A 12,948-nucleotide genomic window follows, 5' to 3' on the forward strand; every position below is an offset into this window, starting at 1 on the left:
ACAAAAATGGTCCTATCCTTAACTGTTATAAAATCAACGGTTACAGAGTTACGGAGGGTGAAATGTGGAGGTTTTCGATACTTTTTATATTTATTGGGCAATTGAAGATGATTTTGGGTGGTGAGGTTGACGTTTCTTCAAGGGCGTATCACTAACATACCATCGGCAACTGAAATAGCAAATCCTGTTAAAGAAAATTTCTTTCAATCAGTAAAAATATTATAAATTGCTCAAAAAATATAAAAAGTATCGAAAACCTCCACTTTCACCCTCCGTAACTGTGGAATCGTTGATTTTATAACAATTATGTATACGACCTGTTTTGTTTAAATTTAATGTAGAACATTTTTGTATAGAACATTAAAGCATATTTTTAGAAATATTGACGAAAAACATACAAAAAAAACTACTAATTTACCGATTTCTCCCCTATTTACCCCCCAAACCGGACGCTCAAAATGGTGTTACTTTTTACTGAATAATATCTGGACCATATAGAACAATTTGGTGTTGGAGGAAAACTTTTACTTTTAATGTCTGAGTTAGGCCTTTTTTGGACCAATTATACTATACTACCTCCATAACTTTGGAACCGTTCATTTTAGACGGATTATGCAGAGGACCTTTTTTGTTTCAAATTTAATGTAGAACATTTTTATATAGAAAGTTGTTCATGCTAAACCGCATAGTTTTAGAAATATTGACGAAAAACTTAAAAAAACTACGAATTTACCGATTTCTCCCTCTCTCCCCCCAAACCCGACGCTCAAAATGGTGTGACTTTTTTCTGAACATTATTTAGACTATATAAAACAATTTGGTGTTGGAGGATAACTTTCACTTTGGATGTCTGGGTTTGGATCTAGTTATAACATACTATAATGATATGATTAAGAAAATAGGTATTTGGAAAAAATAATTTTTTCAAGAAATGTTTAAACAAAGTAGACCCTTTATTAATTAATACATTTCTAATAAAATTGCATATATGTAATGCATGTAGAAATTACATACAAATTAAATTGTTAATAATTAAAAAAACGGACGTGAACTCTAGACAGGACACGGGTAGGTTTTCTTCCTATTTAAGGTCTACAATAATTAAAAAAGTAGTCAGCTACCTGAATATTTCAGTTATTATGAAAATGATGTAACAGTGTGAAATAGCTTCAGTGAAATAACAGTTAAAAAATAACGGCTACTGCTATCTCAACACATTCCTATCTTATACTAGTGCAAATTGCAAATTATACATAATCATAATTTTTCATTTTTATGTAAAACATTATGTGTTTATTTTCACCGGTCAAAAGTGAATTCATGCCATACTGTGATCAGTGTGATTTTTGTTCTTCTCACTTGTGTAAAATATTATTTTTTATAAATTCTATGTTCCTCATTTTAATACATTTCCAAACAATACATTTCTTATTTAAGGGACCGTTCAAGTATTACGTAACGCAGGTTGGGGGGGGGGGGTCAAAAATCTTCAAAAATTGCGTTACGTAGGGGAGGAGGGGGTCAAAAATCTTCAAAAATCGCGTTACATAATACTTGAACGCTCCCTAAATAAAAAATTCCGCTTGAATTTTTTTTTCGCAAGAATGGTACATGTTTGAAGGGCGGCTACTAGAGAATTGCCTAGGGCGGCAATTGACCTAAACGCGGCCCTGGTATCAGTTGCATCAATTCAGTGCCGAAAACCCTCGAAACTTCAGAAAACATTCCTCAGCAGAGAACCTGGGCACCAAGGGCTCCGATGGTCTTCAGCAACCCCAAAACCACCCATGTAATAAAATCTGGCGCTTAAGAGCAAACAGTAGCGATCAACAGGTAGCAACAAACGCGTTCCAAGATTGCGGCTCTAATTTTGAATATTTTGTCGAGATATTTGGCACACATATTCGTAATATAATAAAGAATGGCGGTACACAGCCCAATTTCAGAAATATGTTAGTATGTGGAAATTACTCTATAACTAAATTAACTATTGAAAAAAGGAGCCTGTACCGCCATTAAGAAAGACAAAAAATACACTTTCTTCAAATAAACTTTTTTGTCCCGTGCCTAGATTTTGTGTCACATTGGGTCTACTAAAAATCGATTTTTTTATAACAAGAAATTGAACGTCACTGACTTGGCAACATTTCGCGCCTATGTGTATAAAAATTATTGTTTTTGATAGTATAAACGTCACTGTCAGTGTTGAATTACCGACGCACTGTTGCCTTACTTTTGAAAGTTCGCAGAACTTTCGCAATCTTGGACCGCGTTTGCTGCTACCTGTTGATCGCTACTGTGTGCTCTTAATACACTTATTTTGACATATTTATGCACTTTTGTGTGCATTTTATGCACTTTGCAAGTCTCTAGGCGCTTTATTTAAAAATCGAATTATTTTGTGCTAAATTGTCTGGTCTATTTAGGTATAAGAATATTGAGTATTATGCCCGATTTCACCAACGATACCTAATAGACAAGGCGAAAACGGCGGGTTCGTTGGAAAAAATATTCCCATGATTTTTTTTACATAATCACATTCGTGAGACATCCTAGAATAAGATTCAAGAAGTCGCCCACACGAAAAGTGGTCCAAATTTTTTTGAACAATTTTTTTTGTTCAAATTGCAAAAATCAATATTTTCGGTCCGGACTAATTTTTTTTAAATTCTATTCTATTCAATGAAAATTAGTCCGAACCGAAAATATTTATTTTTGCAATGTGAACAAAAAAAAATTGTTCAAAAAAATTTGGACCACTTTTCGCGTGGGCGACTTCTTGAACCTTATACTTGGATGTCTCACGAATGTTATTATGCAAAAAAATCTCATGGGAATATTTTTTCCAACGAACCCGCCGTTTTCGGCTTGTCTATAAATATTTAGGAATTACCTAAGTGGGCTTAGCTACTTCCTAACCCAAATCATGTATTGTAAAAAGACGTAAAAGTGTCAAATTAAGGGTATCCCATAACAGAAAATAACGTAGATACTAATTTGACAGGAAATATAATAACAGGAAATTGACAGATGATGAAACTTAAATGAACCACTAAAAGACAGAATTATGTTAGGAAGAAAACCCATAAAAATGACGAATGTGGTTTTGCGGGACAAAAATATCGCAAAGAAAAACAAAAAAAGACACCAGACCAGTATACAAAGTATTATAACTTATAGTTCCGAAGTTTGACCACTAAAAAATCAGAACAGAAAAAACACTTCTAGCCACGGAATGGACTTCTGGTACAGTCTGGTACTGATGTACTACTAAAGTGGTAGGGTTACGTTCAGAGAGCGGAAGAAGCAGAATACTGAAATGGACACCACAGGCAAGATGTAAAAGAGGTAGACCATGAATAGGTTGAAGAGAAGGTATTGACGATGAAATGGAAGAAAGCTAAATGTAGACATGTGCTAAAAGAGCGCAAAGGAGACTGGTGATTGAGAGGCGACATAGAACTTTTAGTTTTAGTTGGTCTCACTTCTATATTTGGAAATATTTTAACCCAGCTATACGAAAAAACATACTTACTTTTCCCATTGAAAAGTAATCTTCATCTAAGGTAGTTCTAATGCTAGGTGTAATTACTACTGTACAGTACTGTCCGTGTATGTTAGTCTCGTTTTTAACAAAATTTATATTTAGGCACTGATCAAAACTTCCTGTGAAGTGAACATTTCCTGCTAATATACCACTTGGTATTTTTGCTGAAGCATCTACCACTGAAAGTATAAATAAAATAAATAAAAATATAAAAGGTTGATGTGCTTTATATCAGAAGAAGCAAGGTATTATACACTAAGCAGCAAAATTAACGCACCACCTTAAAAATGGGACATTATTGATGTCTCGAACTTCCTAAACCTCTTGTCCGATTTGACTGATGTTTTTAACATATTATAGCCTTATTCTTTAATAACATGCCTGTCATAATGTTGTTGCTAGAGAGGTAACTTATCATTATATACTGGGCACTGGGTGTATCAATCATACTGTGTTTTTTCTAAAAGTTGAAACTCCATTGTAGCCTTAGACTTTCTTAACATTTTGTTTTTTTATTCATTCTGTTTATGTTCGATAATAAAATAGTCGAGGAAATGAAACTGAAAAAATGGCAAAACCTCGCAATTTTTTCGTCCAGTATCGATTTGTACAAAAATTTGAGATTAGGCTCATTTCACCCTCTAGTTCATTTTCTATATTGAGCCGTTGTACGCTTTTGGTTTTTTAAGGGTGAAAACTACCACTGGCGAAGCGTCCATGTAACCATTGTTACCATTGGTAACAGTTAAAATTTGTAAATAAATATTTTATGACTACTATGAAATAATTCCATTTATATTTTTTAAAAATAGAAATATTTGTTAATAGTATCTACCTAATTCAGTAAAATAGCCAACTAGAACAAAGAGGTTCCATATTTATTATACTGTGCCCTTACCGTGCGCCGCGCCGTTTACCACGTCTGTGAGTGGCAACGATAGTAGGATCTTTGACTGGATCGTCTCTGAAAATTTTGCGGGGAAGATGGCTCTGAAACCGCGTATTAGTGTTACCAAATTTTAATTTGGTGACGCTAGGTAGGGCCGGTGTCTATCGGGACAGAAAATACCGACCGTAAGAATATCAGACTTAATAAATGCAATTTTAATTATTATTATAATTATAGGTAATAATTATAATTCCATTTATGAAGTCTGTTATTCTTAGGGCCGGTATTTTGTCGATTAAACTCCGGTTAGTTAACCGTACCGGCCCTTTGGATTCGATTATTGCATAATATGCATTATTAATTATTAGTTTATAACTTGTAACTGTACTTACTTATTATACAGATAATATATCTATACCTTTTTATCCTATATAGTCCAGAAAGCCACTGCGCATCCGCTAGGAAAAATATTCTAATTCGGATTTTTTGCACAATCTTACTCAAAAAGGACTCCTTTTAACAAATTTGCATGTTGCCAGGACCAAAAGGTGGTCAAAAATTTTTTAAACGTTTTTTTTTTGTTTTTTTCCTAAAATTATTTTTTTGGCATGGAACAAAGTTTTTTTAGGTTTTTTGGATCATTCCAAACAGAAAAAGTCTTTAGTGACTTTTCTCTAAAAATGATAGTTTTTGACATATAAGCGATTAAAAATTGAAAAATTGCGAAATCGGCCATTCTTAACCCTCTAAAACTATGTGAAAAACTTAAAATTTGAATGTTACCAAGGTAGGTAGAAATTCTTTAAACATCGATTCATGAAATCCCGAAGAGTTTTTTGCAATACAATATTCAAAACTCCTTTGTTTTTTAATTGATAATCAAGCGTGCGCGACACTATTTTCCACCGACAGTATGGTGCAAATGAAAGGAATAAATTCGTTATTTCGTAAACCGGCGACTTTAAGGAAAAATCCCAAAACAGGTCGATTTGTATTTTTAAGTTATATTATGGCATATATGGTATACTAGTGACGTCATCCATCTGGGCGTGTTGACGTAATCGATGATTTTTTTAAATGAGAATAGGGGTCGTGTGCTAGCTCATTTGAAAGGTTCTTCAATTCTCTATTCAGTAATATAAACATTTATATAATTATTTTTACAGGGTGTCCTTCTACTTATTTTTTTGTCAAATAATTTAATTTAATAAAAAAATTTTGGACACCCTGTATAAATAATTATGTAAATGTTTACATTACTGAATAGAGAATTGAAGAACCTTTCAAATGAGCTACCACACGACCCCTATTCTCATTTGAAAAAATAATCGATTACGTCATCACGCCCAGACGGATGACGTCACTAGTATACCATACATGCCACAATATCATAACTTAAAAATAAAAATCGACCTGTTTCGGGTTTTTTTCTTAAAGTAGCCGGTTTACGAAATAACCAATTTATTCCTTTCATTTGCACCATACTGTATACACATGCAACGGTGGAAAATAGTGTTGCGCACGCGTGATTAGAAATTAAAAACAAAGGAGTTTTGATTATTGTATTGCAAAAAACTCTTCGGGATTTCATGAATCGATGTTTAAAGAATATCTACATACCTTGGCAACATTTAAATTTTCAGTTTTTCACATAGTATTTGAGGGTTAAAAATGGCCGATTTCGCAATTTTTCAATTTTTAATCGCTTATATGTCAAAAACTATCATTTTTAGAGAAAAGTCACTAAAGACCTTTTCTGTTTGGAATGGACCAAAAAATCTAAAAAACTTTGTTCCATGCCAAAAAAATAATTTTAGGAAAAAACAAAAAAAAACGTTTAAAAATTTTTTGACCACCTTTTGGTCCTGGCAACATGCAAATTTGTTAAAAGGAGTCCTTTTTGAGTAAGATTGTGCAAAAAATCCGAATTAGAATATTTTTCCTAGCGAATGCGCAGTGGCTTTCTGGACTAATATAAATCATAATCGATTTTAATTACTTGTCGAAATATATTAATTAACAACAACATTATTATAATATGACATATAATAATATTGATTATACAGTACATTGTAGTGTATAATCAATAAAATAAAAATTATTTAATATTTTAGGCTAAAATGACAAATGAATGTACTGATTAGTATACTAATTATACAATTTGGATTTTTTAATAAAGTATAAAGGTGATATAATACATATTTTACCTAAAAACAACAAATATGTTTTTAGTTTGTAGATACTTTATATAATTTTTTAAATTTTTAATTTTTTAATTTTATTTCATCTATTTTTATAATAGACCTGGATCGCGCGTACCAAAAAAAAGTTGATTAATAGCAAGCTGAAAATTCACGGTGTCTAGTCGAACAAACTTTGATGTATGGGAACACTGTATATATAAAAATATTTATAAAATACATTATACATATAGATAATATATAATATATCTGGTATATATTTAATATCTGGTTTTGGTAACACTTTAGAAAAAGTCACGCGTCGCCACTGAAAACTACCCCTAAAAAAACTACTTGTAAAAAAATATAAAATAACATTTTAAACTTTAATATTGTCAATATTTGGTTCTTATTAGTTACATAATGATTATTTTATGCTTTAAGATATACTATCATAATAGTTCAAGCCTTAAAACCACCCTTGTTGGAGCTATATATAAAAAATTACTTATCCTAAAAGAATAATATCGGCTTGCATCGATTTACTTAAAAATATGGGATTAGGATCATCTCACCCTGTACTTCATATTCTATAACATCAGTGGCGTACTGAGCATGGCGTACATACCAGGGCCAGGGCCCCGCAGGGGCCCGCTCTAGTGTGCTCTTTGCTTTTTTTTCTAATTTGATGGGGACATTTTGCACTACACAAGTACACAATAGAAAATGTAACTTCTTAATAAATTTTTATTTTTGTGTAGGTACTTATAAATTAAAACGAAGAATACATATTTATAAAAAAAAATGAAAACAAAATTTAATATTAGACACAAGGAAAACTTTTGGAAGGTCCTGTACTTGTTTTATCTACTAAAAGTGACTAGAACCCAAGTTCTGTTCTCACAACACATGTAAACCGGGGCATTCACGTTCCGATTTTTGGTCCAACTAGTGGTCCGACTAGAGAGAGATAGTGATACGTTGGATCTAAAATCAGACCGTGAGTGGGTGGTGGTACCACTAGTAAGACCACTAGTGGGACCACTAGTGGTCCAACTAAGAAAGTTGGAGCGTGAATGCCGATGTTGGATGTTGGATTAAAAATTTCCACTACACTGCTCATTTTCATAGTAGATTTTTTCGTGAACGGATTAACAGATTTCGCTATTTTTTTATTATCTTAGATATTTGCAGTTGTGAAAAGATTTAATTAAATTTCTTTTTTGTACTTATACCGGGTGGAAGAAAAGTAATGTTTTTCTTATGTTGTTTGTAGTCTTATGTTTTGTGGACATTTTGTTTTTTGAATCTCCCTGCATGATATCTTTAGCTTTCTAAAGATAAAGAAGCTAACAAAGAAAATAGGTGGTTTTACGCCTTAACTGAAACAAAATTAAATTAACACTAAAAAATAACAGTTAACAAAACTTTCAAAACAGAAAGGCACATAACGTAAACGGTTGTCGATCAGGTAAGCGGTATGCACAGCACAACATAAGAGAGACGAGATTGTTTAATGGAGGCTATATGATGTTTTGGGATGGAATTTTCCTGAAAGTAATACGGATTCGGTGTCTACCTGGAGGCTCTTTAAATATCGAGAGGTACATTACACATATTATTTTTCTTTGAACACTGTTTTTCTTTAGCACATGACTTAGCAAGACATGACCTCCTCACGTATTGCAGTCATCAGTTAAAACACTATAAAAATTAAACGTTAAAAAGTAAAACCGTCTAGTTTATTTGTTATTAAAGATAGAGAAATTAAAAAAATAAATGGTCCAAAAAAGATCAGACTACAACATATAATAGTATCGATGCATAACCACCATTTTACCTTTTCCTCCCTAAAGGGTGTTTCAAACTTTTGTTTCGATTGAATCACATGTTAAACAACAAAGCCGTCTATTTTCTTTGTTTCTCAAGATATCAGGCACATTCAAAAAACAAAATGTTCACAAAACATAAGACTATAATACGATTCTGATGCATACTCATTATTGTACCTCGTCCTCCCTACAGGGTGTTTCAAACCTAACATAAGAAAAACATTTCTTTTCCTCCACCCGGTATAAGTACAAAAATGAAGTTTGAGTAAATCTTTGCACAACTGTGTTAATAATAAAGAAATATCTAAAATAGTAAAAAAAATAGCAAGACCCGTTAATCCGTTCACGAAAAAATCAATTATGAATGTGAGCATAAATTTTCTATATCCCTAACTTATGCCTCGCAGTATATTACGTATGGGATGTCTACAAGTTTCTTTACGCAAACATTCCTAGTTTGCAAATATTTAATAGAAAATAAACTTTCACAAAAATTACCCTTATTAACATACAGTATTCTTCATTATCTACTTTTTGTTGGGATCAATCATTTTCTTTTCAGTAAATAAAAACCAGTTTCTTATTAATCTGAAACTATTTTCTTTTGTCATCTTATGCAAATTTACTATTTGAATTGGGAATAAGCCGCGATATTAGTTATACTTTAAATTTATTTGATGTTTCGACTTCCACTTCGTGACATTGCCACCGGCAATGGCACGAAAAATTGCTACTATTAAAAATACACGATACACCCACACACAGCAAAGTAAATCCCAGCTCCAGTTTAGAACAAGTTTTTATTTCTTTCTAAAATAGAATATAACTACCCTACATCTTAAAAAGTCGTAAAAATTACAAGTCGTAAAAATTAATTAGTTCATATCAGCCCTAGACAAATGCTAGACAAACGAAACTTATGGCATGCTTAATTATGAAACCACTCATGTACCCAATTTTTAAAAACACAAATCCTCCGAATTATTTTTTGCATAGACTTTACTCGATACATTTTTGGCTGAGCAGTGTACACCACCGTGAAAACAGGTGACTGAAAGGTAAAGCCTGAAGTTGGAGGCTAGTTGGATAAAAACTTGGACCGTGAATGGCGCGCAACATCCAACTAGTAAGACCACTAGTGGTCACACTAGAGGGACCACAAATCGGATCATGAATAGCCCCCAAAGAATTACCGCCTGTAGGTACCTTTTAACTCAAAAACTTATATTTATATCAGCACGTTTCATGGATTAGTCGTAAACTAGAAAGTTGTAAAATTTTGCAAATTGACACAGCCATTGCAAGTTTTATACTTGCATTGAGGAGTGTTATAAAAATACCTAATCCCAAAACAATACACTCGACGAAAAATCCTTCTTTTGTTTGTATTTATAGCATCATCATTCTTTTACTGTTAAGTAATAATTCTTGATAACTGAAATGAACTAACAGGTACGTATCAGAACTTCCGTCCTTCCTGTGTGGAAGAAGTCAGTAAGTTGAATCAATACAGTTTGAAATATCTAAGAGCTGATATGACCTAATTATGTATCAAATACACTATCAATATTATTTAATAAACAATTCAAAATCTTCCTAAAGCCGTATCAGTGTCAAATATTTAGTAACTTTGTCTGAATACTGAAAAAACTTATAAATATTTTTGAAAAAATTAGACGCAGAATGAAAGACTATATTTTATTATTACCGAGGACCGAAAGTCCCTTAGAATAAATAAAAATTTTCTTTTGAATGAGATATTTGAAATTAAAAATCACACTAAATTGTCTCTTTTTTTCACCCCTGTAACTTATTAAAATAGACATTATAGAAATTTTCAGGGCTTTCGGCCCTTGGTAATAACGTAATCTTTCATTCTGCGTTTAAATTGTTTAAAAATACTTTTTAGTTTTCTCAGGATTCGAGAAAAAAATGAATGCTTTTAAAACGCATTGGAGCTCAAATTTGCGCCTATCCATTTTAAGAAAATCTCGTCCTTTAATTAAAGATATCAACCCCACAGTTATCCAAGGTTTTATTTTTGCTATTTTTTTCATTTAAGCGTTTTATCTCCCTAGCGGTTTGTATTTAATTATTTAACTTATTTATAAATATATGCAATATACATATATGCAATTTGAGAATATATTTTGTGATGTAATTTGCATTCTAATATTAATTTTTTAAAAGCGGTTTTAGTTATTCGATATTAAGGTTTTTAATTATGACTGGAGATTTAAATGTAGAAAATTTTTGATTTTCATTATTTATAAAAACTGCTGGAGTAAAGTAATCAATTATGTTAGTCAGGCCCGGACTGGCCCGCCGACCCACCGGCCCTCGGGCCGGTGCGCCTTTTGCCTTCGTTAGTACCTATCTATCCATAAAAAAATTAAACTGGACAATTTTTTTTTGAACCTTTACACAAAGATGATGCAGATACCATTCCCATAAAACATGTTTTTACAGGCCTCAGTAATCAGAATCCTACATAATGAAGACAGTCGGTACAACAAAAGATAACTTGTATCAGGCATCAGATAATCAAATAGCTCAGCTACGACGGACGGCGCCCTCGAAGACCATTTTTACGATTCGAGCGCCTTTCATATGTATTAATATCCGCTGTTTCTTTTATAATAGCTTGGATGAAACTAGCGGCGCCCTCGAAGACAATGTTTTCGGTTCAGGCGCCTTTGATAGGTATCAATCTCCGCTGATTCTATTTTACTAAATAGCTTAGATGCAACGAGCGGCGCCTTCGAAGAAAATTTTTATCGACGCCTTCGAAGACATATAGGTATCAATTTCCGCTGTTTCTAATATAATAGAAATAGCGGATATTTATACCTACGAAAAGCGCCCAAATTGTAAAAATGGTCTTCGAGGGCACTGCGCCTCTCATCTAAGCTATTTGATTATCTTATATCTGATATAAAGAGTTTTACATGTTACATCCCACAATTATTGGCCTAAATTATACAGGTGTATTTTCTGCGCTCCATAACTACGGTATACATACTGGATTGTTGCGCTCCAGAATCCTAAATAATGAAGCCAGACAATGAACAAAATACAACTTGTCAACATGTATCAGGTATCAGATAATCAAATAGCTTAGATGCGATGCGTGCCGCCCTCTAAGACCATTTTTGCGATTCAGGCGCCTTTCGTAGGTATCAATCCCTGCTGATTATATTTTAATAAATAGCTTAGATGCAACGAGCGGCGCTCTCGAAGACAATATTTATTTTTACATTATACATATAAGATTGTTGTGCCCTGGAGTGCTACATAATAAGGCCAGTAGGTACAACAAAATTCAACTCGTTATACCCATATCAGGCATTCTTTATCTAATCTGCTACCTTTAAAGCTAATCTGATACTGATACGAGTTGAATTTTGTTGTACCCTTCTTACTCTAATACAATTTGTCCTCAGATATTCATGCCGCTCATTCCACCAGTATGGTTGTTTCCTTTCATACCTCCCATTTGACTTCACATAAGCCAACTGTGATGTCGCACTTAGACCCTCCATCAACTTACTTACATCCTCGCATCTCGGACCAATCAAGCCAAAAGCATCCATAAAAACTTCCTCATTTAAAAGTATCTTTATCTTTAGATCGATATCTCTATCTTCCTGTTTCTTCCTTTTGCTCGTTATTTCAAAACTCACATATTTATGTAAGCTGAGCGATTCTTCTTCCAAAACAGTCTAGCTTATGACCCTGTTTAGAAGTGACGTTGAAACTAGTGAGATGTTCAGAAAGGATTCACTATTATCTCTCACAAACGTAGGTGCCTTACTGTCATTTAGCAAAGTAATCCCTGTGGCGTGGATCCATTCTGATAGGTTTTTCCCTGTCCCATCAGATCTCCTACGTTTACTGATTCTTTGTCGAGATACCAACTTTACATTGGACTCCTGACAGAGGATCACGTCACAACTTTCTCTTCGTGCAAGTGTTTCTGTAACATCGTGAGCGGTCCTCGCCCTTCCCACATTTATTTGAAGGAACTTCGTATTAGATGGTTTTTGTCTGATTCCCGGTCCTAGGTGCATTCATCCACCTTTTCTTCGTCCCTTCTGGCAGGGTTTCTCTTGAGGCCACGCTTTTCCTGGATCAGTTTTTTATACTCCGAGGACTGTAAGCTGTCGACTCTGTGACCGGACTTTACACATAAGGCAGAAAGTCGCCTCACTACTTTAATCATGTGCCTAGTGCCCCCTTGCCTTATCGGTAGCAGGAGTCCGATTTGTTTTTTCCCTTGCAGTCGGTTTTACTATGCCCGAATTGCAGGCATCTGAGGCACCGCTGAGGCACATGCAGACTCTCTCGTATCTTGCACGACTTTCGGTCAAAGGGTATATTTCCTCTTTCCAGCGCCTATTCCGACTGTAAAGGTTGTATTGACTCCTCCATTTTCCCATAGAGACGAGTTTGACGTCGTTAGGCTTCCTGCTGCCGGTATACCTCCGAACCATCTTCAGG

General features: G+C 33.7%; 1 protein-coding gene across 1 annotated transcript in view; it reads right to left on the reverse strand.

The window, feature by feature from the left end:
* LOC114327541 (nose resistant to fluoxetine protein 6-like) overlaps positions 1 to 12,948 on the reverse strand; it is a 97,793-nt gene that overhangs the window by 75,997 nt on the left and 8,848 nt on the right. Inside the window, exon 2 of the mRNA XM_050657342.1 lies at positions 3,536 to 3,726. Coding sequence (XP_050513299.1) covers positions 3,536 to 3,726 — 191 coding nt within the window. The remainder of the gene's footprint in view (positions 1 to 3,535; positions 3,727 to 12,948) is intronic.

Source organism: Diabrotica virgifera, chromosome 1 (assembly GCF_917563875.1).
Source record: "Diabrotica virgifera virgifera chromosome 1, PGI_DIABVI_V3a".
In the NCBI taxonomy this organism is placed as follows: Eukaryota; Metazoa; Arthropoda; class Insecta; order Coleoptera; family Chrysomelidae; genus Diabrotica; species Diabrotica virgifera.